This window comes from Hetaerina americana, unplaced genomic scaffold (assembly GCF_022747635.1).
Source record: "Hetaerina americana unplaced genomic scaffold, ioHetAmer1.1.p SCAF_8, whole genome shotgun sequence".
NCBI classification, from domain to species: Eukaryota; Metazoa; Arthropoda; class Insecta; order Odonata; family Calopterygidae; genus Hetaerina; species Hetaerina americana.
The window spans coordinates 582,699-609,370 of record NW_027287427.1 but is presented as its reverse complement, the minus strand read 5'-3'; the positions used below and the strand labels follow the sequence as shown (position 1 = coordinate 609,370).

At 37.7% G+C, this 26,672-nt stretch overlaps 1 protein-coding gene across 1 annotated transcript; it reads right to left on the bottom strand.

Annotated features, from left to right (window-relative positions):
* Nucleotides 1–214: 214 nt before the first annotated feature.
* NAT1 (N-acetyltransferase 1) lies at nt 215–25,689 on the bottom strand. Its single transcript, XM_071596307.1, has 17 exons — nt 25,581–25,689; nt 25,383–25,496; nt 25,121–25,278; nt 24,913–25,015; nt 18,218–18,556; nt 17,884–18,140; nt 14,924–15,057; nt 14,677–14,841; nt 10,424–10,575; nt 10,059–10,227; nt 9,824–9,976; nt 9,573–9,733; nt 9,291–9,422; nt 2,629–2,748; nt 1,823–2,009; nt 1,603–1,724; nt 215–1,224 (listed from the first exon to the last, which is right to left on the bottom strand). Exons 3-17 carry the CDS (start codon nt 25,237–25,239, stop codon nt 1,159–1,161), a joined length of 2,379 nt encoding a protein of 792 aa, XP_071452408.1. The 5' UTR covers nt 25,240–25,278; nt 25,383–25,496; nt 25,581–25,689; the 3' UTR covers nt 215–1,158.
* Nucleotides 25,690–26,672: the final 983 nt, after the last annotated feature.

Genomic DNA, 26,672 nt, shown 5'->3' with positions numbered 1-26,672 from the left:
CCCCACAAGGATCAGCTGATTCTTCGCCTAGCAAATCGCAGTCCTCTACGATCGGAAATTGCAAAAAAAATTTTCTTTATTTTAGAGCGGTAACTTATTTAATTCGATATCAATTAATAACTTTTTTCTCAACATTAAAAGGTAATTATTTAACACTTAATATAAGTTCCATGGATACCTTCCATTACATTGCTCCATAAATGAAACACTGAGGTAGTTTATAGATTACAATTTTATTTCCAATTAATAGATAGGGACATGATCACACTACATACAAGATTCAACAGGGCACCTGGCTTGCTTGATAAGATCATAGCTCCTCACTAGAAGCTACTACAATGTTTATAAACATAATATAAAATTGAAATTTACCACTCCCAAAAACAAATTCATTAAACAGCATTCTAGTCACAAGCATTTTAAATTGTATCACACAACTACATCTGCAATAAATATTAACCCAGTGACAAATTACTGGTCAAATAACCTTTTACAATTGCTGATACAGTAAATAAAGGTGATGGCACCTGACGCCAGCAACAAATGCCATACAAATCTAGAAAACTCCATGCATCCAGAAAGACACAGGATAATCTCATACAAAAACAGAAAAACAGTAAAGAAAGATGGATGTCACAGTTAAGATGCGCAACTAGTGGAAGAGACTTCATCTCCTTACACAAGTTTTCGTAGTGAGTGGGCCATGCACATATCTACGCCAGTGTCACACATAAACACCACTCTCATTCGAGTGTAAATGGCAAATAAAAAATGTTTTTCCATTTTTTTCACCACGTTTTTCTCGATTTTCCTATTTTTTTCTGCATTTTTATAAAAATGTGCACAGTACATCAACTGTGATAACATTACCAAAATTACACTATAAAATTGCTTAAAAATTGTAACCACTTTCTTAGCAGTGCCAACTCTTGAATAAAATCACACATTACACAAGACACTGGAGTACACTGAATGTTGGTGTTTGCCTGGACTCCTTATACTTCTTGGCATGCTGTAAGTGTTTGGCAATTTAACTATCACCAATACTCCAGAAAGCTATTCATCAAAAAGGATCCCGAAGAATGCAGATCAGCTGCCTCCTTCACTTCACACATCCAAATTTTAATACTGCTCCCCACTCCATAAACAATCAAGGAATTAACTATCGCCCTCATCTTCCTCTTCAGACTCTGCCTCGTACAGCCAAGTCAGCCACTGGTTCACCTGGAACAAGGAATTCCAATTTAAATGGGGAACCAGAAACACAGCATCACAGAAGAGTACCTGCAGCCATGAATTCCTTTTTTCTTACTTAGGTTAAAATGAGTTTAAGTAATAAATTACCCTTTGATAAAATAATACAACAGCAATCAAAAAGGGAAATCAATTATACCGTGTGTCATACACTGACATGATATCACTTTTCATTAATATACACAACTAGTCAAATCATTCAAAACAAATCAAATATCATGGTTAAAAATGTTAACACTAGTAAACAATAGAGGGAATGGAATTCAGGGAATCTATTTCACTGTTTGGCATAAGTCTCATCAGCATGTTTAAAAGGAACACACATTGCACAAAGTTGCAAATACATACTTGGAATAGTGCCTTTCCCTTCCCTGGATAGTCATCAGAGATGTCCTCCTTCCATTTCATGAAGGCATCTTCCTCAACTATCTCCAGGTCATAAAGGTAGACAAACCAACGCAGAAGCATCCCTGGAATAAATGGCAGAGAAGGTTAGCTCATTTCCACCAATGATAGATAATACACACAAGATAAGCAGTACTGGAATAATCTCCACAAGAAAAGATACCTTTGGGGAATTGCTTTGAATAGCAATACACTTGGAGGGCATACACTGCCACAACCTGCAGATTTATTTCATTCTGTAGAAAAGCCTGAAGAACTGGGTTGAACTTCTCCAAAAGAGCTTTCTCCTTCTCCTGGAGAGCCTTGTCAGGTAAAACCCCAGGTTCAGCCCCTTCAGGCAGTGTCGTCTCCTAAGACGGACATTTGGAAAAACAATTAGAAAGATCAAGGTTTGGAACCACGTTACCTTTGCGTGTGTGCATACAGAGTCATTACTTTGAAGTTAAAGGAACTGGACCCATTTACACAATCAATAAACAAGAGGCAGGAAATCTACTAGAAAACCACACAACAAAGAACTCCAAGCCACCTAGACTAAATTAAGGGAGCGTACAATTTGAATTCAACACCTGACTAGCAACCGGGCACCTAAAGAAATCAAAACTTGGCCATGGATCCATACATATTACATTACAAGTTACCTCCAACCTGTAGACCAACAGTCCTTTTCAACCAACGTTATTTCCAATTTTTCTGATTTGCTATCAATAGTTAAAGCCCACATAACTCTTGGGTTGGGAATTTTCCATTTACTCTTGCTCCCTTAACTAATGAATATTTCAGGGATTATCATCAATAATTATTGAGTTCAACATTCCAGAATTTTGGTTTAAATATTAACATTATTGGTTCAAATAAATATAAAATGAGTGCAATGTGAATCACGATAAAATGTTAAGATCGTGACGGTTTTCCCACTCAAAATGCAGATTCTTATAAAAAAAGATTTGAAATTGGAAAATTGCATACCTGAGTTATATACTTCACAAGAACAGTCATTAAAGCATTAATGAACCCAGGAGCCTGGTGATGAGATGGGTCAAGATTCTCTTTGATCCACTTATAGAACGCAGTTGGATTTGGATTAGCCTGAAAACCACAAACTCATATTAGCAGAAATCAAAATGACTATCTTATCACCGACAAGGATGCTTAATTTTCTTAAATTTCTAAGAATATAGGATACAAGAACAGAAAATTTTCAGAAAATTAAGATTTCCTCTCATGCCCCAATGTTCAAGATTATCTGGCTTCTGAACAGTTCCGTTACACTAAGATCATGAAGCCTTGCAAGACTCAATTCAATATCACTGAATCTCTCTATTTTTTTTGAAAACCTGAACATTCTGAACTAAGTTTCGCGAAAGATACATATCTCTATCATTCTATTTCTACAATTGAGGTAAAAATGTATTCCACTTGATTATGCAAAGAAAATTTCTTTAAATACAGAATTCTAAGCCCTTTCAAGTAAGTGTAATGTATTGCAATGGAACTGGGAAAATCCATCAATGCCCTGGGCATTCTTAGAAATGCGACTTTTCTTTTTTTCCCCAGAAATCTTGTATTGGTAAAGCCAGGCTCACAGAAGGATGAGCATTGGTTATCAAATTAATGGCACGAGGGTACAGCTGGTTCACAACATGATTATGGTTGACAGAAGTTTCTTAGCTAGGGTAGAGGCATTATTGTAAAGAAGAGAAAATATATGCTCAGTCATTCACTCCATTATGATGCACTAATCGAAAAGGTTGGAGTATATTAGGTTAAATCGGTGAAAAGTATTTTTTCTGGCCATTGAGCAGGTGAATGAAGATTTAGAACAGTTAACAGAACAGCACCATCCATCCAATAAGATTTCCATCCATTTCCTTGCAGGTGTCAACTCTTTGGCTGAAATTTACCCTCCATCGACATCATCCTACCAGGCTGACTTATCTTACTTCTAACAACAACAAACCCTTGCACTGAAGGTAGTGAAATAAGTTTATTAAGATTGCACTGGCATCAAAATTCTCTAAACAAACATCACTATACATTCATTTAAAGGTCATGCTAAGAAACAAAATAAGGCATGTAATGCTTATTCCTTACTCACTACCTTATGCAACCATTTCTACAACTCATCCTAACTCTAATATTATTCAATTTCATTCATCTTTTTATATGAGCAATTATTTACCTATGTTATTTGTTTATTTTACCACCAGGATGTCCAATTGCAGATAACTTTTAATCTTTCATGAAAGAGGCAAAGGAAGCAACAAATATTTTAACTAATTTTACATGGTTGTGTATCATAACTTAAATAGAGTCCGCTGTATGCAAAACAAATGCCTTATTTGAAAAAGCCCAATGTCAATAAACAGGTGTTCAAAAGGCAAGACATTTCATCCCTCGGCTCAAACTCAAAAAAACGTCCACTTCAGAGAGACCCCTCGCCAAGTTCCAGTTGACATTTCTTAATGTCATTTCATTACAGATTCGGTGAAAATGTAGCTATGGCATCACATCTATTGTTCTCGTCAAATAATTCACGTGGTTGAAATTGGCAAATAAGACATTCCAGGTTTCTCAAATTAACTGCCCATTTAGTCCATTTTAACTTTCCTATCTGGAACAATAGCTTGTAATATCAGGACAATAATAAAATTTACTGCCACACGCCAAATTCACTCTTCAAGTACTGAAGGCAGTATAACTTTTACAAATTTAAACATTAGATTGATAAGTTCAGCACAAATGACTACAAGAAACTTGCCATCTATGATTGCATCCACAGTTAATACCCAATAAATACTCAACAAATGAGACAGGTTTAGGAACAGTGTGATAAATTCACACAGCTTCCCAGGAGCGGATGCGGACTCTGACAACAATTTAGTTGTTAGGAAATGTAGCGTCCTTTTCAAAAAGATAAGGCAAGGGCGGCGAGTTAGAAAATGGAATGTAGAAGCATTAAATGGTTTGAAAAGGAAGGAATACAAAACGGAGGGTAGAGAAAATCATGGAGGATGATAAAGAGCTAGGTACTATCGAAGAAAAATGGGAAATTATCAAGAAAGAGTTGTCTAAAGCCGCAAAAGACACTATTGGAACCGTTAACGCTAAAAGGACTAGGAAACCATGGATCACAGATGAGATGATTACAAATATGGATGAGCGGAGAAAATGGAAGAATGTAAATACAGGGTTAGGCAAAATTAAGTACAAAGAGTTAAACAATAAATTGAGGCGGGCAAAAAATAAAGCAAAAGAAGCATGGTGACTCAGTGCGAGGATATGGAAAGTCTTCAGAGGAAGGGTGAAATCGGTGCGCTGTGCAGTGAAGTAAAATTTTATCGGGATGTAAGAAGATCTATGCTAACTGCTAGAGATAAGGCGGGTAAGATAATAGTAGACACAGCAAAGATCCAAGAAAGATGGAAGGAATATATAGAAGAACTGTATAGTAGAGAACTTAGGCCAACAAAGTTAGTCATAGAAAGGGAACATGACTGAGAAAGAAATCTTAGGTCCAGGCATACCCAATGATGAGATAGATAGGGCATTAAAGCAGATGAAATCAAATAAGGCCGTCGGGGTGGATAACATTCCTGCGGAACTACTGAAATGTTTAGGAAAATGTGGGAGGAAGAGGCTATATGGGCTGATTCATAGTATCTATGAGAAAGGAATCTGGCCATAAGACTTTGTGAGATCAATGTTAGTTCTATTCCAAGAAAGGTAAAGGCTACATCATGTGATGACTACAGAACAATAAGTTTGATATCTCACGCAGCTTAAGTTGTTCTCAGGATCATAAACAAAAGGATAGAGAGTAGGGAAAATGATTACTTAGGGGATGATCAGTTATTTATTATAGATTGTTAATCAAGAGGAATATAGAACACAACCAGGTGTTATTTGCCTATTTCGTAGTTTTTGAAAAGGCATTTGGTAGAGTAAATTCGCAAACACTAATGAATGCACTGCAGAAAAAAAGCAAGAAATTGGAGGGAAAGGAGCCTGATCCACAACCTGTAAATGTTATCAGACTGCGCAGGTGGGAGTGGGGAACGGGGAGTCTGGTTGGCCAGTGTTAGGAAGAGGTGTAAGGCAGGGTTGCCCATTATCACCGTTGCTGTTCAACCTGTACGCAGAGGAAATGATCAAAGAGGCATGGGAAGAACTGGAGGTAGGAATGAAAGTGGGTGGGGAATTTGTAAAATCATTTAAGTCTCGCCGATGACCAAGCTCTAGTTTGTCTGTCAGCCAAGGGGTTGCTAGCATTGCTGAGTGAATTGGAAATTCAGTGCGACAGGTATGGGATGAGAATCAATATTAATAAAAAAAAGGTTATACGATTTTCTAGAAAGAAAAAGGCTAACCTTAACATTAAAATAGGAGGGAAAAAACTTTAACAGGTAGAACAGTTTACGTATCTCTGAAGTGTTTTGCACCAACACGGTCAAAGTAGTAGGGATGTAAGGAGAAGAATTGCGCTAGGCAAAGATGCTTTCACAAGGAGGAGGGAGTTGACAGGGACGTTGCCCAAGGATATTAAGAAAAGACTCGTAAAAACTTTGATATGGAGCGTAGCTATGTACGGTGCGGAAAAGTGGTCATTGAAGCAGGAGGATAGGCGTAGACTGGAGGCTTTTGAAATGTGGGTGTGGAGAAGAATGGAGAAGGTGAAATGGACAGAGAGGAAAACAAAAGAGGAAGTTCTTGGTATGGTGGGCGAAGAGAGGGGTTTGATGGGAGAAATCCTATGGAGGCAGGAAAAGTGGATGAAGGGAGTGTTGACCGGCAGTGGGATGTTGAAGACTGTGATAGAGGGTAGAATGTTAGGCAAACGAGGAAAGGGAAGGAACAGGATAGGGATTTTGGATGGGATGAAGAAGGTACTCAGATGAAGAGGGGTCTGACGTAGAGTAGGATACTGGATTTTATATTTTATTAGGAATCACAAAATATTTATTTAGTAGTTGTGTCCATCCAAAAACCTACCTTAACCGATAGATTACCTAATAATAATTTAAGAGACCCATTCTTCGATTCAGATGCTGAATATAAATACACACAATCACAACAGGTAATGCTCACAGTGAATGGAAGGGGGATACAGTGATTGAAAGGAGTGAAGGGGAAAATTGGTCATGTCCAAATTATATAACTGAAAAAATACATGTTGGAAACAGTGCAAAATGTCTTCACGTTAAAGAGTGAATTTACAACACCTTTTCAGTAGATCGTGGGGGGAATTGTAAAATAAGCATAGCCCCCACAAGTCTATCATGTGACATTCACTGATGACATGGTACTCTGCACACAGAGGAAAACCTCAACCATGTTTGGAGTGAGAGAATTATTTAAAGAGAACCTATACATACAGCACTTACCTGTGGTTCAACAACTGCTGAAGTGCTAAACCAGTCAGCCAGACAAAACCCGACTAAAAATACTAACAGTCAACTAGAAATGAAGTACTAAATCAAATACCTGACCACAATACTAAATGTGTAATTGAAAGGGTTATTGGCAAAGAAACAAGCACACATGATGGGCATTGAGCCTCAAGGAAATCTTGTGACAGATGCATTCAAGAGAAAACAACCTTGTCTGACTAAAGAAGACATTTGAATTGACATGTACCATTTTATGCAATCACCTCAGAACAATAACAATTTCTTCCATTTCTCAATACCTTAAGTGCTTTAAATAGGGTATCTATAAACCCCGTTACATTAAACGTGCACACAATCTGGGGGAACTGCAGAACTCTACTAGATAAGATTTATTTACTAGATAACCACAAGAAAATTAAACAAGAGCATGGCCCACAAGACTAATTGAGTTGTCATCACATGGACCCCTTCTTGAAATAATATTCAATTTTCTAACAATTCTATATTCCTTCCATAATCACCAATTTTAAGTACTCGTACGTAAAGTTTATTGCGCACAGGCAATACTCAATGCAATGCATGGGCATAATATACAGGCGCATGCATATTGTTCAAATCTCAAACTAAGATTTCAAAGATTAGCGTTAACAGATACTGTTTTAACAACACAAAAAAATGACAAGGCACCATATTATCATAGCCGAGTCATAGCCATTGCTGTCTCGCTTCAATACTTATCGATTACCCACAAGAAATGATTTACCAAAGGTCTTTTAAAACAGTTTGAGAGAAATGTATTATAGGGCTGAGAACATTTGAATAACAATTTCATAAATTTTCAAAAATAAAAATTTTCATCCATTGCCTCAAATTACATGATTACAATGGCTGATAAATAAATAAGATAAGGGAACACAGAAAATGAATCGTCTTCCAGACAGCTGATAAATTCAAATACTATTGCTTGCATGTTCCCAAGTCATGATCTCTATGCCAGTGAAAAAAACCAGATACCATCTCGTAAAAATGTATGTGAAAATGGTTCCTTTCCAGGCGTGTTGTCACCAGATCAAATACAGATGAATTTCTCTCTTGGAGCCTGCCAGTAACTGCCGTTACCTGATTCAAGAAAACAATGCAGCTCAATTCAATCCCACACATGTTGAAATATAATTGAAAATTGCCTGAAAGCATCATGACCAGGCTAGAAAATATGAACACCCTTGGGAAGGTCAAAGAAGAAACACGCGGCTGCTTCTAGAACAATTTTGTATGAATAATTCAGAATGTTAAATATGGTCTCTACCTATGAAATTTATTAAAACGAGATACCTTACTGCAGCATTGCTAGGAGTCATTAAGGTTTCTATTCCAAATTGTGCATCATGATAAAAGTAGGGCATTAGTTTCTCGAGAAACACCAGAGAAGAGAGAAGCTGTCGAAGATTCCTATGCCATCAAAGGAGCTTCGTTTGATAGTTACTTGCTCTTTTCCTTGAATCAATATATTGTCAAGAATGCGATATATTTGCAAATTCGCCAGACATTGGAATCACACTTACATTAACAGATGATTATCACCATGGATTTATAGATATGAAAGACTTGAGGACATAAGAGACATTATTTACTAAAATCCAGAGTTCATTATAATAATTTAATAAGCGGATTTAACCAAGATGTCCCCATCGTACATTGCAGCATCGCCACTTCCCTCTGATCAAGACATGCAGTTTTTGGAAGCATTAAGAGAAATTCGAAGAACCAATTTGTAAGCATTGGAAACAATAGGCAGTTTTTCAAAGAAGATTTGGTGTACAAGGCAAAAATATAAATATATTATATAAATAAAGGATTGCCAGTGAATCTCATTACTTGTACCTTCTCAGAAATCATGAGAATTCAAACTGTGAAATTTTAGTGCAAATATTTCCGAATTTCCAATTTGTTAGTTAGAGATGATTATAGAACAACGAATTAGTGATATTAACAAAAACTTTAAATTTTCCAACTAATAATTTTTCCACCAACGCCAATTTCATTCAAAGAAACTGCAGGAAATCCCACAAGGGTAACTTTTAACACTCATCCACTAATGCCCATTACACTTTAAAAAGTTGTCGTACTGCCATGTTTTTATTTTACCTAAAAACTTCATACCACTATAACATCATTTGCAAATATTTACAGACATGATTCACAATGGACTCGCTTCTATCCTCACCAGCACTCATGACCCACCTTTAACTGCTTCCAAAGTTCAGCCTGGATTCTTAGAAGTGGAAACAGGAAGGTAAGACCCTTGTCTTCCAATATATCTGCCAGCTTCTCTTTGGTCTTATCTATTTCCGGCAGCATATTCAAGAGATTTACCTAAAATTTGCATTTTCATACTTTTAATTTTTAAGGTCTTATGCCTTGATACACAACAAAACACCGAGCAAATTAAAATGGGCAAGTGACAAGGCCAAAATATTAAATTGAAGAACAATCTCTTGTATGTTATAATGATGAGAGTATTACCTTACTGTCATTGAACAACTTCGTAAGTTCAGCTTTCCCTTGGGTTTTGTTCAATTGTTGCAATACCAGAAGGAAAAGTGGGTAATGAGCTCCATTCTCACACATTTCGGCCACCTCAGCAAGGGACATAATTTCCTCGGTAACACCATTTGCTGCAAACCCTTAAATAGAAAGGTTCACAGTGACCATCTGCTTAAATTCCCTTCCTTTGTTGACACCAATTCAATAGACAAGTTTGAGAAGCACCTCACCCGCAACATAAGAGAAGATGCGTGGAATCGCACGTTCCTTATCTGCCATCTGTCCAAGCAATTCCTTGAAGGCTCCAATGAACTGTACAGTAGTGTAGAGCCCTTCTTTCTTCAGCTTAGACAGCAGGCTGCTCACCAGTTCACGATCAGTATCTGAAAAGTTATGGGACATAGTCAACTCAGTGTTACAGCCAGCAGACCTGGTCCGGTCAGTGTTCAAATATGAAATACCAACCATTCTTCTCTAATGTCTTGTTCATTGTAGAGGTCAGAACTGCAGACATGAACCTGTCTGGAATTTTCTGCTCTTTGAAGGAATTAACAGCTTCATCCATGTTCGAGTTACCCAGGTAATCATCCAGCATGGAATCGATTTTCTTCAAAACTTCATCTTTGCTTGGTCCCTGTAAAACAGAGGAGAGAAGTTTGAAGACCCAAAGAAGCATCCCTACATTTGCAGAAACATCACAATAGAATTCAGACATCAACGCCATCATAAACCAATTTTCACTGGCCTCTGGTGGAAACCGCGAATGTTGAACATGAGTTATCATCATTTTACATGAAAAAATGTAAGAAGAAAAAGACTAAGATATGCACCTTGTCCTTCTTCCCACCCTTGTTCTTGTCCAATGAGCCTTGTTTAATGAGAATGGGTTGCTCCTTGGCATGCAGAATCGGGGGCGGGGGCTTAGGCGCAAGCAAACTGGGCTGTGATTGAGGCATCAAAGGCTCCAGGGCTGGCTGCCTCCCTGCATCAGGTAAAACAAACACTGATCCAGACATTCATGGCAAGCATTATCATGAATATTCCCTTTACATCACCATTAGTAGCTGTCCATCCCCAGCTAAATTTCAGTGTGTATCTACACTGAAGCACGCATTTACAACTTAGTCTAATTAAATTCTTGGCCTCTGCTAATTTTCCAAACCTGGGTGGAAAATATACGAACCATGGAGCAAATCATTCATCCAACTAGACATGCCGCAAAAGAGAATTGAAATTTCTGAAGAAATGCTCAGAAATAATGTCTACTAAATGAAAAGTTCTACAACACTTCCCTTTATGAAGGAACAGCATATATACACAGATAGCACCTCCAACCCTAGGAGTACTGATGGATTGTTCGCAGAGGCCACAGAACTATATGAAAACACTAAAGAACAGATTTATTTTCATAACTGTTCTACATGAATAAGGTTGCCGACTACCACCACCACTGGTCCCTGGTAGCTGTTGAACCGTTCCGAGTGAAGATTTGATGCATGAAGCAGACTGAGAAACAATTGAGTGCTCGACCCTCCACTAAGCTGCTCCGCTGACAAGCTCTTTTAAAAGGCAAACCGCAGGGCCCTTAATGCTATGCGCCCTCTTGCAAAGCCACCCTTAAGTAACTAAACAATAACCAAAGGAGGGATTAACAATCAAAGCCCCTTTAAATTTCATAGGAGGATGGAATGCTGCACTGATTACCATTATTTTTTTAACATAAATTGAATTTCTTGTTCAGCTAATAAAATGAATGCATTTCTTTAAAAAAATATTAAGCATAAGAATTTTAGAAACTAATTTTTCGGCGACCATAGAGAACTCCATGAAATGATACACCCTTTCAATATTCACTTACTAACATCATCAATACCACTTGAGCAAAGGAAAACCATTTTTATTACACATTCCACAAATTCACCAACCAATTGAATTTCCATACACAGTTAAACCCCATATTTTCATTACTAGAATTTACATTTTTACAAAATGTACATTTTTTTCTCATAAAATTTCCCATTATTGTAATTATGCGGAACTCTATTTTTACACTATGCCGTTCCCAGTTTTTCCCACTAATCAGATCACTATGTGCAATACATACCAACTTAAAAAAGATGAAAGCGAGCAGTAATTTGAACCTTCTTAGAGAATAATTTAACTACGGTTGGGTAGCACTTGAAGTGCCAAAGTGATGGAAATTTGAACTAATTAAACCCTTGATCTCGGTCTGTACAACGAAGTTGGCTGTGTATATTAGAGAACAACACCTACCACAGTATTAATTTCTCACAAACATTGAAATTGTGAGAAATGACAATGACTTCCAATCCAAACAAAGCAAGAAAAATTCCACAATTGGTGACAACTGGGATCATTTATATTTCCTCGTCGCAACTTGTATGAAACTTCCAAGCTCGTCCAACTTGCAACAAAATTGCCAAGTTGGACAACAGATTGCACTGTTTGAACTGCAAGGTAAGCCAGACTCATGTGTTAAGTTTACTATTTATTCGAGAAAGTGAATTTTATCCAGCATGACAATGGAAAGACAATGCGAACACTTTCGATTGAGGGTAAAAAATTTTTTGGAACAAGTCGATCCAAATGATGGTACCTGTACTGATATGGCAAAATGTCTATCATTGGCAGCTTTAAAAACTATTTGATTCTAAAACATTCCAATGGGGGTGGAAATTTGGCTAAAACAAGAAAATATCAATTTATTCAGAGTATGAAAAAATAGGCTACTCCAAAACCTGCACATGTGTCAGACTGCTCTGGGGCAAGTGGGGAACGGAGAATACGGATGGGAAGAGATGTAAGACAGGGTTGCACACTATCACTGGTGCTGTTCAATGTATAAGAGGAGGAAATGATTGAAGGGGCTTGAAGCAAGAACTGGAGATAGGTATGAAAGTCGATGGGGAGTTCGTAAAATCATTCAAGTCTCGCTGATGACCAAGCTCTAGTTTGTCAGTCAGCCAAGGGGTTGCAAGCACTGCTGAGTGAATTGGAAATTCAGTGCAATAGACACGGGTTGAGAATCAATATTAATAAAACAAAGGTATTGCGATTTTCCAGAAAGACAAAGGCCACGATTATCATTAAAACAGGAGGGCAAAAACTAGAGCAGGTAGAACACTTTACATACCTCAGATGTGTTTTGGACCAACACGGTCAAAGTAGTAGGGACGTAAGGAGAATAATTGCGCAAGGCAAAGAGGCTTTCACTAGGAGGAGGGAGTTGAAGACAGGGACATGAAGGAGTGAGGATGTTAAGATAAGGCTCGTCAAAACTTTGATGCGGAGCATAGTTATGTACGGCGTATGTACTGGTTACTGAAGCAGCAGGATAAACAAACTGGAGGCTTTTGAAATGTGGGTGTAGAGAAGAATGGAGAAGGTGAAATGAACTGACAGGAAAACATACAAGTGTTAGATATGGTGGGCGAAAAGAGGGGATAGCAGGGAGAAATCATATGGAGGCAGGAAAAATGGATCAAAGGCATATTGAAGACTGTAATAGAGGGGGGCATGTTAGGCAAGCGAGGGAAGGGCAGGAATAAAGATAGGGATATTGGATGGGATGAAGGAAGTACACAGAGATGAAGAGGGACCCAGAGTAGGATGTTATGCTGTGTTTTCTTAGGAGAAACAACATATTTACTTGGTAGTTGTGCCCATCCAAAACCTACCTGAACCGGTAGATTACTTCAATTAAAATTGCTCTCTATTATTAACATGAAAAACTGGCACTACATATCTACATCATGTATTATTAAGTAATATGAAATATTCTTTTTAATTTTAATGAGCTTATCATTTCATACTTTCAGAGTGGACTACTACAATGTGTTTTGTGACCCAGTAATGTTAACATTGCACCAACATGCTCTTAAAATTTTTCATCACACAACAGCATTTGTTCAGTCAGATGCAGTATTTTTAACATTATGAAATTCAATTAGTCATATAACACATCAAATCGAACTGCCTACAGAGGTGGATTGCAACTTTAAAAATAAATTATTTTGTCCATGGACCAATACAATAAATTGTACAAATAGGAATAAATCTCCAGTTTTTTTCTCATTGCCACACCTTATGAATGCCAAAATGAATGTCAGTACTTTCACATGACTTCAGCATTATCTTTAATAATAATTCAATATACCTATTTTTGGCTGAAGCAATTGCTGTAACTAGTCTAATCATTTTCGATAGTAATTCCCTATGAAGGGACAAGCATTCATCCCAGTAAATCACTTCCATAGTACATATCTACTAGTGAACAAGAGGTTTGAGCCATCTCCAAAACACTATAGAAGGCCAGCCGATGGAAGGGGAAAATAATTATATTGTCTTAAGTATTTCTATAAACTAACATATTCAGCTAAATATAAATTTTTGTACCATATTGTCAGTTCCAGAGGCTATAGTGTGGCTTTCCTTTTTGCTCTGAATGATATCGCTTGTTTTCCTCATCTTTTTGCTTCCCCCAACATAACAATACCCATCTTCTTTTACACAATAATATTACAAATTTTGCAGGAACTTCATTGCTATCATGCAAATAAACAGTCACATGACAGTGACTGGCAACAGAAAGTCAGCATACAAAATTACCACATCTCCAATTGATTAATGGAACAAATGCAAGATCACCAATGCGAAAATGGCAGGCAATGTTATTAAACAAATGTTGGTGAAACTGGGCCAAAATGATTAAAAACTGAATAGGTAACGCTTCCTCTATGACTGACAGTTACAAAATTAGTCAGTAGAATTCACAAGAACATTCCTAACATTTTTAAATGGAACAGGTAAGAACCAAATGACCAGAGACCACCCAATTCCAAATCAAACACCACAGAATCATCCTGGAGGGCTAGAGTGGGGTTCAAGGGTTTGCATCCACATCTCCATCACATAAAGGGTGTATTTTATTAGAGTGCAAAATAAAATTCAAGCTCAATTACCAAATTTATAGTCAAACTACTATAAGCATAAAGTATGTTATTTTGCTTGCTTTTGTGGCACCTTGATAAACTACAAAATAAACTAGTTAAAATATCATTACCTCCACCCAATGATAGAGAAGCCTTTGGCATAGAGTTTGGTGTCTTAGGCTTGAAATTAGCTGCTGGTCTGAGTGACACTTCCTCAAGGTTAGCCTGACTGCCTTGCTGAGCAGCTAACATCATTTTGTTCTTGAAACGAGGAGGCAAGTCACTCTTGCCACTCACTGAAATTTAAAAAACAAAGAAGAGTTACAAATTGGTAACCTTTCACACTTGACCACACAATAAATGAAAAATGGTGCTTACTGTTATTAAAGTTCTGAGGCTGGTTCTGGTTTTGCTTGTTGTGGTTAGAAAATCCCTGTCGACCAGATCCATAGTTGGTAGGGCCACCGAATTGCTGTCCACGGCGAAATGACGATTGAAAGCCATTTCCATACCTAGAAGATAACTCAGGATTTAACATCCGAGACCTTTCAAAGCCATTTACTTAAACATAGAACACCAAATCAGACATTTCATTGCCATCACAGGTCAACCCTCCGGTGGAAACCGCGAATGAAATTAAATATTTTCATCATACTGGGAATAAAAAATCTTTAGGGCCTTGAACCACTGAGAAAAATAATGAAAATGGTATATACTCCAAATAGGAATTCTAAACTAACCACATACCATAATATATAAAATGCCATGATACCATACACACAAATACCATAATATAATATAAAATTCACGAATATCAGTCCCAGTTTGATTTTAAATCTCCAAATTTAATAGTTTTAAGTAACTACTAAAAGTAAATTCAAATTGAATTTCCCTCAGTGTACAAATGATTTTGCTGGTTAACAGATTACAATGTGGACAGGTGTTGTGGCTCTATGTGGTGCTACCTGCCCCATTAAATCTTATACTTCCATGTCCCGGCGAGTATATAATAGAAAAACAGATGAAATAAAAGCTTTGACGAACAGTTGTGACACAACCTATAGGCTATTTAAAAAACATAAAAATGAAAATTCATCCAATGCCTACAAAAACTGAACAACAAAAATAAGCAAGTCATTAGAAATTCCAAAATCAGATACTCCTTCCAAATATCTGAAGAGCCCGTCACAAATTTGGAAAAGCCTGAAGCACCTTGGGGTCAGCAAAAATAAAAACCCACATTCCCCACCTACCAACACTGTTCCAGATGATCTTAACTGCTTGTTCACAACCCCGCCAATGGAAATTGATCTAGATGGAAATAGGATGATGGAATAGTCTTATACAGTGTAAACTGGACCAAATCCAGTTCCTTCTGCAAGCTCATTCAAAATTTCTCCCAAAAAACAAATGTGCAGTGCAAAAAACCCACCGCAAACCCTTAAAAAAAATCACCCTCAGATAGAGCAGAAGGAATTTCAGCTATTCCCCAAATGTGCTTCCTGTTATTACTCATTTCTTTGCTTGGTCCACCCTAAGTGGAACATATCCCTTGCTCTGGAAACTTGCCCTCATCCATCCTATCCCAAAAAATCCACACCTGCTAACATTGCCAAATACAGGCCAATCAGCATTTTGCATCCTTAATCAAGAGCAACCGAGAGACTCGTGCATGAACAAATCTCAAAGTTTCTCAATGAAAATGACCTAATAGATCCAGTACAATTAGACTTTCGGTCCTGTTGCAGCACAGGTGCTGCTCCTTTTAATACAACAGATGATATCAAACTATCCATGAATCACAAAGTGGTGACAATAATGACTCTCCTAGACTTCACTAATGCCTTCGACTCTTATTGATCAAGATATTCTCTCGGCTAAACTTCAAATCCTGAATTTTTCTTCCTTGTCTTTATAATGGATTCATTTCTTAAGTAACTGTTTTCTTTGAGTCACCACACCTGACTCATTCCCCGACTGGCTACAAATACACAGGGGTGTTCCATCCTTGGACCCTTATTTCCCTGTATATAAATTATGTAAGTACTCTCCGCCAGATGACATTAAAAAATGCTCCATCAACAACATTTAAGAGAACGTTTCACGAGTTCATTTACCTCTGGTACACAACCAGTACACCTTCCCTCATTTCACTCGGCTGCCATTCAGATCACCTTTTCCTTTTGTCATCTCAAGCAATACGATTTGCATCATCATTCTTAGTTAATGTTATGATTCTCATTACTTTTCATGTATTATAAATGTTATTAACTCTCTTTCTTCACTGTCATTTAGTTAATGTAACTGTGTATGTTTAGAAGCATACGTAATTTAGACGTGTAAATGTATATATATATATTTTTTTTTAGACATGCAAATCTGTGCATAATATAAGTCTGTCTGTCTATGCGTATTTATGTGAAAGCATGTAATCATAAATGTTATGGCTAGATGAAGAATATAAATCACAATGGTTTAAATGGAGGAAGGGACCATTTGGTCTCAATTTCACCCAAATAAAGACCTCCATCCATATAGAAGTACTCCAAGATATCTAATATTAATCAAAGGCGAAGCTCATGAAAACCTAAGTTCATATCAATTTTGCACAATTCCTGAAAGATTAAGCTTGCTATAGTTCTTTTTACGAAGATCATATACCAGTCTTAAATTCAGTTCTTAGAAGGCATATTCTATGAATACCCAAGAAATCAAAGAAACTTTCATTTTCTTCTCCCTTCTTACTCTGTTTTATCCAAATTCACCAAACACTGACAATGCAGTGGAAAAGAACCTCAAGATAAAGAAAATGAAATTGGCATTTAAAGACTCAATGAAATTTAACTTTATTAATAACTTAATCACATGAGGTAATCTCTTCAAGTGTACAACTATCATAAATGAAAAATAAAAAATACAAACAATATTGGATTGTCATGAGGAAGAGTGATTCCTTAAAATATATACTTAGAATGGCATACCAAATTTTAAACCTCCTTGGGATAAACCAATTTTTTGCCAATGCTTCTACTTAAGGTTGATCAAGTAATTGAAGTGATCAATCATGTACATAGATTGATTGTATACACAGATGGAACGTTTAATGATTTTACTTTGCACAATAGGACTATCCTATGCCTCCCGTGACCAAGATTTATTGAAAATAAAAGATTTATTTTATTTTTTGAGGCTAGTTTTTACTTCATTTAAGAGACCAGTTTGGGGGACTTTCAAAAGAAGGACTAAAAAAGTCTAAAACAGGCACACCACAACAATATGGAAACCATAGTGTTGAGAGCCTTACAGCAACTAGATAAAAGAGCCTTTGCACCACGTACCCATAGAAATCCTGTGAGGAGACAATTCCAGAGCCAGATCCAAGATTTATCACGCCAGGATTAACTGGGCCGCCATCCCAGACCTCACGGCGAGTGCTCATAGGATAGCAGAACAAGTCCACATGGTTTCCACCGCCTCCCAGGTGGCCCATGCCTCCCATCCCATCTCGACCCCCCATGCCACCACCTCCCATGCGCTGCCCTTGTGACCCCATGTTCGACATGTAACCTCCACGGTCTCGGTGATCATCACGAATCTGTCCAAAATTTGAAACATTTTTAGTACTAACGCACAAGCGGGACAATGACAAGGAAATATGGCAAACTGACAAACCTCATTGATGAGCATTGGTCCCTCAATGTTGGTAGCCTTGCGAGGAATCCAGCCATTCTGGCGCAGCTCAATAGTGTCACGCAGCATGAAACGGATGCGAGTGGGCAGATTTGGGTTTTGAGCGAGCTTGCTCAGGCGAGTAAAATATTGGCTCACCAAGCTCTTGCCCCTTTCGGACTCCAGAATCTTACCACAAGTCTTCATTATTTGACAGAGGCATTCAAGATCTTCAGCCATGTCCTTCACCTCACCTTTCTTTTTCTTGTCCAACAGTGCCATACAGCACTCGTGCAAGATACTCTCCCGTAATATTTCCAGCTTTCCAAGTTCCCCAATAAACTGAAAAATGACAAATATTGGAATTTCAACATTTGAGATGCAGAAATATTTACTGACAGATAATTGGGTTACACAACATAGAAATTCTATTCACACCACCAACATTAATTTTGCAATCCATCTGTCGAACTACAACAGTCAAGTCGAAAAGCACGAACTTTTCTATGAACACTTTTTTATACTAAGTACAAAAATTAAATTTTTTAAATTGCACAAAATTGCTCTTCAGCAGTCTACAATCTACCTTCAATAGGGAGATCGTTAATGATTGTCACACAACAGTGTCCAATATGGCTCAAGTTTTGGAGAGTACCTTCCAACTCGCGTACAACCATTCATAAATTTTCCGGTAGCTGAAAAGTCAACCATGTAAGAGAGCAATGTTCCAGTAGAATTGATTTTTCTAGATTTTAAGAAAGCAACAATTGCAACATCATTACCATTCCTCAAAATTAAAGTTATTTTCATTTATCAATTGATTCAATCAAATTCATTGTATTATTTCTGTATGGTGTTGTACTTTTATAATTAGGAGTTCTTATTAAACGCGCATTTGCCGTGAATGTATGACAAGTTACATTAATCAATGAAAATTTATGTTGTGGGATTTAAAATCAACTCTCTCTCTCTCAGGCAACATCAGCAGAAATCTTACCAATTTTATAAATGAAGGCCTTTAAAATAATATTTCATGAATTACTGGTGAATATATTACTGGTGTTCTGTTTGGTTCTTTGAGGCTGTTTTTAATGCAAGAGCCGATTTAGAAAGTGCCAGCTTCATTTTATGACAAGAGAATTATTACTTAAAATTGTCGAGGTTGAACAAGATTATGACTAAACCAAAACCAAACCAGATGTTGTAAGTCTTCCAGTCTAATTCCTCCCTCAAGAATGCTATACATCACTTGAACCAATAACTTTCTTTCATAAATTACTAAACTGCAGCGGCACAGGAATGTTATCCATCCCTAGCCTTAATTAATTTAATTTCCTTTGATCTTGCCATCTAGTGTAGTTGAACCCAAGCTACCCATACTGACATCTTAATTCTCTGACCAATTACACCTCTTTAAAATCCATTCTTGATGATTAACAATTTACCTGCTCTTTATTTGATAGTCATCATGGATTCTCCCTTCATACTTCCTCCTCATAGAGTGCTCCTATTTTATCTCACCTCTACAAGCCTTCCATATCCACTGACTGCCGCCCAAGTTCCCCACCTCACTCAAGTGCTTACACACTTTCTACTCTATTCTACGCATTTCTGTGTTTACACCCTTCCATTTCCTTTTCTCACTTCTTCCTATTCAACTCAGTAAGTAATTCATGACTTTCTCGTCCTGCCCCTTTCTCACTTGTGGCTCTCATATTACAATTAGTAAAAAACACCCCGAAGGTCAGCTAGGTAGGTGATGGTTGAGTATTCACCCAGTACTAAGCCCGACGGCACGTGAAATACATCGCGGTAGGGGGGCCAGTTCCTTCCCATGTGTCGGTTACAGTTTCCCATGATCTGGCATCCCAAAAATCATACAGCTGGGGAGGAGCTGAGGGTGCCCATATATACATATAATTTCTGCAATATCTAAATTACACAGCAAAATTTATCAGAATCAGATCTCAACAATGAAAATCAGTGGACTACTTCCCAGTAACTGTTCTTCAATAAACAACGGTACATTCATGTAAACCTACTCCTTGCTGTGCACAGTAAAATTCCTGGATTTTATTAGGCAAGCTGTTTCTGCAAATTTACAAAACCTAAAAGCACCTTTTTCACCGTAAATAGAAATAACTGTTCTTCCGGTTCCTGATACTGATAAACCAACATTTCAACCACTTGCAACCATTTTCACACTGGGGTTAGCTTTTGTTTCCTGCTAGACTAGATAATTGCTAAACAGTCGCCTGGGTTACTTTTTAGAATATTTCAATGGGATAAGAGATTTTGTAGAAGGTCTGACACTGAGCAAGCAAGCTTTATGAAATAAGCAGGTTGATAAATTGCCTTAAAAATTTTTTCTAAGAAAGTGAGTGCATCAGTCTGTGACTGGCCCCTTTTCAAACATGACAAAGAGGACCACGGCCAGACCACATGCCTCTCACGTACGAGACCACCTGCACAGATGATTCTCTCTCTCTCTCTGCTCACGACTGCAGAATACAAACAAGTCTTCTGCCCTGGCAACACAACTGGCTACTCAGACATTCAAAAGCCATCATCAGGATTCAACACCCTCCGGTGGAAACCACGAATGAATTATGAAAACATCATCATTGTGGCCAAGATATGTGCCTTCCGAAAAGGTCAAATCAATAAGCATCAAATATATCAGCATTTAGCCACCTGTGGACAAGGCTGTCCATCCTACTTAGCCTTGGGAAGTTGAGGGCTGCCCCAAACAAGCAAGCACATTCACTGTGGCTCTACACACACAAGGGACATTTATAATTCTGAAAAAATGTTATCATATTATCAGAAAATTATGTGCTTTAAGAGACAGCAACAAATTATAACACATTGCACCCGCATAAAGACAATGCATGTTTTCCTTATCGCAAGAAAAATAAGAATGTTAGATCGATTCTCATTGAACATGTAATTCACAATAGTTTCATAAAATCAAGAGAGGCAATGTTACTTGCTTCATTTGGAAAACTTGCGGATAAACATTTTTTTAAATAAAAAAACTGATCAATTATCATAAAATTATACAGGAAGTACATTATCAAATCCACAATTAACCTTAGCATGCCTAAATTGAAATTACCATGGTCAATATTGGGCCACCAATGGATAAATCAAAACAAGCTATATTTAGTCCTTTAAAACTTAAATCTAGGTGAAAACTTTATATTTCAGGAATGGCAATGAATTACCTCTATATTACAATTAACCTGGACAGCATACAATCAAATTTGGTCAATTCCATTCTTAATATTTCTCCCAAAATTATAATTTAAAAACACAATATATACCCTCAAGACAGAGTGGGGGTGGGGAGGGGTGGAAGGGCCTGATAGGGGTGGAGGCTGTCAGGTGTGTTGAGGGATTGTGGAGGAAATGGTCAAAACAACCCCTCAATGCACCTGATAGCCCCTACCCCTCCCCCCCCCCATTCTGTCCTGAGGGTATATTCTGGCACTATCTGTTGGGCAAATTTGTACCTGATGATGCCGCAAGTCTGTGAAATGCATTGTACCATATAGTAACATATGTAGAAAAGTCTTTCTTTTTAGTATGGATATTAAATACTTCCATGAAGTGAAGCCTGAAACAATAGAATATAAAAAAGGTCTACTTCATACACACTATTTGACAGTATAACAGAAGTTTGCCAATTCTGAAAAGCCTTGCTTACAAACAATGTTCAGGCCGCCTTCATACTTTTCAACCAACAAAAGAGTAATTCATGACTTCTCCCTTTTCCAAGGAAAAAAGACTAACATCATCATGCCATGAGCAGACTCATGAAACTAGGTGACATACGCAAAGAGTATTTCTGGATATTCCCAAATTGAGTTTACAAAGGAGCTCAGTTTTAGGTGTGGAGGGTTTTAAAACATTTTCTAAATGCAAAGGATACTGCAAATCCAAATATTAGCATGATATGGGAAGGAAATCATGTACACAAAATGGATGAAGTTTTCAAAAGAGAGGACTTGGTTCTTTAAAACTGGAGGGCATAACTAGAGCAGGTAATTTACCCATTTTGGAAATGTTTTGGGCCAACATGGTCATGGCATTAGAGGCATTAAAAGTAGGATGTGTTGGGCAAAGAGACTTCTGCAAGGAGGTAGTTTCTGATGGGGATGTTGAGCAAGGATCATAGGAAAAGATTGGCTGACAAGGAGCACATTTCCATACCGCAGAGCAACTTGAGTGGTAAAGGGAAAATGGTTGGCTTAGTTTGGAGATGAAGGTGTTGAGGATTGAGAAGGTAAAATGGACAGAAAGAGAAACAAAGATTAATGGGGGAAGAGAAACAGTGTTATAGAGAAATCTGAAGGTGGCCAAAGAGGGGAATGCAAAGCACATTGCTTGGTCATGGAATCCTGAAGCCTATGATCAAGGGGAGAACATTAGGTAATGTGGTAGTGGGAGGAAAAGAATAAACTTAGAAATGTAATTGTGCCCTGTCTGTGTCTATCCAAAGCCTACCTTCACCCAATGGTTGAATGCCCATACTATTTCACCCTTGAAAGACACCTAATGTAAAACGTCTCTAACCCAGATGCCCTCACATTCTGTTGCTCAGGAAATTCAAGGGCAGCTACAGTGAAGTACATATGCATGTATCAACCCGTTATATAAATATGAATTTCATGAAACTTTTAAAGGGAGATGTTAAAGTGAGCATTTTATATGGTGGTCCATCCCCCTTGCTTACTAAAAAAATGTGAAATGAGTCAAAAAATTCCTCAATGACCAAGACTTCTTCCATGCAATATTATGCCATAACCCATCACTCACAGGTGCAGAATTACTGGAACTTATGCAGAATGCAAGGCAAAGTCACCACTAATATGAAACATGGCTACTCAGACACTCAAAGGCCATCATTGGGATTCAACACCCTCTGGTGGAAACCACGAATGAATTACGACAAAACATCATCATTGTAGCCAAGATGTAATCAGGTGGTCACAAAATTAGAAAAGAGACATCCCAGCAAAGGTCTCCTCGCCATATTTGCACTTCTGATCCCTAGTAAAAAGCACACAGTCAAGTAGCATAGCATGCGGCACTGATTGATTCTGGTTGGTGCAATGGGTAGCGCGCTGGCTTTCTACCAAAGGCTTGAAGACCTCATGGCACACTTTTGCTGAAGAGTGATGCAATGCCTACATCCAGTTTCTCTCTTTAACATTACTCCATTCCTTAAATATCGATCTGACCATTACACAATTATCCACCTTTGCCTAATGACATAAATTACCCCAGCTATCAGACTCCTCCCATATTAACTACTACCACAGCCAACCACCATTTATAAGACATATTACTAACATTACCACAGACGATGGATGAAAGAATTGAAATTATATTGATGCTGTGCATTAGAATTTACCTTAATTATCATGAAAAATTACCAACCCGAAGATACTGAACCAACAAGCTGGTTATCCCAATACGGTTTCCCTTGTGTGTGAGGTAGGAACTGATTCCCCAATTTTCATTAATTATGCGCCTAATAATATTAATCTTCACCTAAGGACCGACAGTAAACCAAACCATTATCCAAAATCAAACCCCAATAAACTCGTCTATTCATTCAGTAATGGAAAATATCGAAGTAGCTTTAAATGTATAATAATAAATCAAAAAATCACATTGTTAGTGGAGAGACAATGCCAAGACAGTACAGAGAAAGGCCATCTATTTTTCTCATAAATAGGGTAAAAATACAATAAATTCCATAGGCTAGGTCCAATTTGGATGTACTTCACTGGAAAATTTTAGGATCAAAAACATTTTTTAGGAAACTTTATTTAGTTCACACACACGGCAATACTTGTTAAGACATCAGCAAACAGCAATTTGAGGCAGGAAACAACAGAAATAAGCAAGAAATAACAAAAATTAACAATATTTCGTTATTAATTTTGTCATCAACAGTATTTCATGAAGGACTAAACCAGTAGTTTGTTTCTTTTTGATGTTTAGTGATACTGGATTTGTCCAGCCTATTGCATTAAAAATAGGCTAGATGTTACGTTGACATGTTTAGCTAAAAGGGAAGGGCAGTTAATTGGTATCCAGTGGATTTCCGAAGTTTAGGGGTATTAACTTAAGATAACCTACCATTACCAGTTTTCATTGTCCTTTAACAAACTGGTATGGTTCACATCCAAACAAAAATATTGGACCCAGAGTAAGGCTACCCGTTTTTGAGCATTTTTAGGGCTTCTACTTAATTTGGTTTTGGATCAAACAATGCTGACCCATATTACAAACACCTCCCCGAATAGCACTCTTATTGCTGTCAACACGCAAATGACCAGCATAAACCTTTCCCACATCACTGTAAACAACTTCAAATACATCCACTGAATAAAACCAAACTGTGAATGTGCAGTCCCTGTATTTACTGGAGAGAGATGCACCAATGAATGGAAGGAAGGATGGAGCATGGATACAACTGGAAACCCAAACCCATGATGCTGACGAGTTATTCCAAAGTGTCAAATCCAAGACCACAAAATTTCGACGGCAACACCTTGCTTTAAACAGAATCCCAAATAGGGGCAAATAATATTTTCAAACACTGAAAGATATAATTGTGCAAACATGCATCAGGCAACATAGCTTTGAGCAAATATAAAGCTCACCAAAGGAAAATGAATTACCTTGATGTTCCCAAGCATCTTCTTCTTCGCAATCTGCCTTCGCTCTTCCTCCTCTGGTGTGAGTGGGGTGTCTCTTTGGTCAAATTGTCTGGATGCATCCGAGCTGCAACAAACATTTGGCTTCCATTAAATTATAGCCATCAACAATTCGTGAAATAAGTACCTTGAAAGTCTCATCAATTTGCATTACACTATTACAGATTCTCACCGTCTTTCAAATTCATCTTGACACTTGTTTAGTAGAACGTCTTTGAAACTGCATTTACCATTGGGTGTCTCAAGGTTAGGAGCATCCTCTGCTAGCCGTTTGCACAGCCGTGCATACATAGAACTATACTTCGGCTCATCGAGGGCTTTTTCGAAAATCTACATTAAAAAGGCATAGCATTGAATAGCATATCATGATATCACATTTTGAAATTATGGTATAAATACTTATGAGTTAGTTCCTTTTTATACATGCCACCTACCAGCAAAATGACTCCTTTAAGAATAGTGCTAGAATTTAGTCCTGCATGTTGTACTAGGTCATTACTCAGCTTCTGAAAATTTTCTGGGGTAAGTTTGTTGAGAATTCCCCGCACCTAGGAAAAACAAGGGCTCATTGGCACAACTCCCAAGTTCATAAGCACGAAGTAACGAAATAAATTACCATTTGAAATAATTACCTGGCGAAAAACGAGGTCATTCTGATCTTCTTGGGTAAGTGCATCTCGTCTAACAGTAGAAGGAGGTATCCATCTGCGCTTGCTTGTGGACAGGGAACGGGGATCGTCCCTGACCGAAGGAAATCAAAATCGACAATTTATTAAACTCGTTTGGATAGAAAAGATTTGATACAAAATTGCAAGAACGTTTCGACTATGGTGGCGAAAACATTAATCACTAACTTAATTAGTTTAGGGGTCAAGTTCGCGCTTGCTTTATGTAACATTGGTGCATTGCTCCACTTAAATTAACTCAACGCTTAAAGTGGGAAAATTTACGATACAGAAAATAAGTAATTCACTACTGCTCACCTTCCTCCCGCGATACGAGAAGCACCCCCCTGTCCTCTCTGCCCGTCCGTCGTTGCTTGTTGGTCGGCCCCCAAACGATAAATAATTATATCTCAGGAATGGGCACGGGGAGCTGAAAGAAACAATATCAAAATTACTTTTCCTTTTCCGACAATGAGTTCAGAAATTGGCGAGTACATGACTAAGCGTGTGCCTCCAAATCGCATTACCCGAAAAATAGCACTTTCCGAGAAACATTCGAGTCAGAGGCTTAATAGTATCGGCCTAAGCGCACCACTAACGATATAAAAAGCTCGTAAGTGGTTTCAATTAGGCCCTAGTGATATGAATTAAGAAATGAAGTTGTGCGGAATCAACAATTAAACTTCAGCAATTTTCTGCTGCAAGCACGACTAGACTACAAGGTAACAAATTTCACGTACGACGGCGAGAGCAGCCATCTTCGTATTGAGTTCCGCCATATTGGTGAACTACAGAACGTGAATTAATGGTGCCATGCCACCCACTACCTTCAAAATCCGACAAGAAAAAATCAAAAAACAGTATATAGTTTCCATTCAGTAGCGCAGTTCATACTCGACTCTCACATCTATTCAATACCAGCACACTATTACATCACGCATGCAATTCAGTTCCGTTTGAGCAATTGCGTTCATCTAATCATACTTAACATGCTGCATATTGCAAATTTTTGGCCAAAAAGAGCAATTCAACTGGTGTGAAGAAGTACACACACAGGTC

Coding starts and splice junctions, on each gene's coding strand:
- NAT1 (XM_071596307.1), bottom strand. CDS start 25,239: ATGTATGCACGGCTGTGCAAACGGCTAGCAGAGGATGCTCCTAACCTT. Junction 18,557..24,912: donor AGATGCTTGGGAACATCAAG/GTAATTCATTTT, acceptor GTCATTTTTCAG/TTTATTGGGGAACTTGGAAA. Junction 2,010..2,628: donor TTGTGAAGTATATAACTCAG/GTATGCAATTTT, acceptor TGTCCGTCTTAG/GAGACGACACTGCCTGAAGG.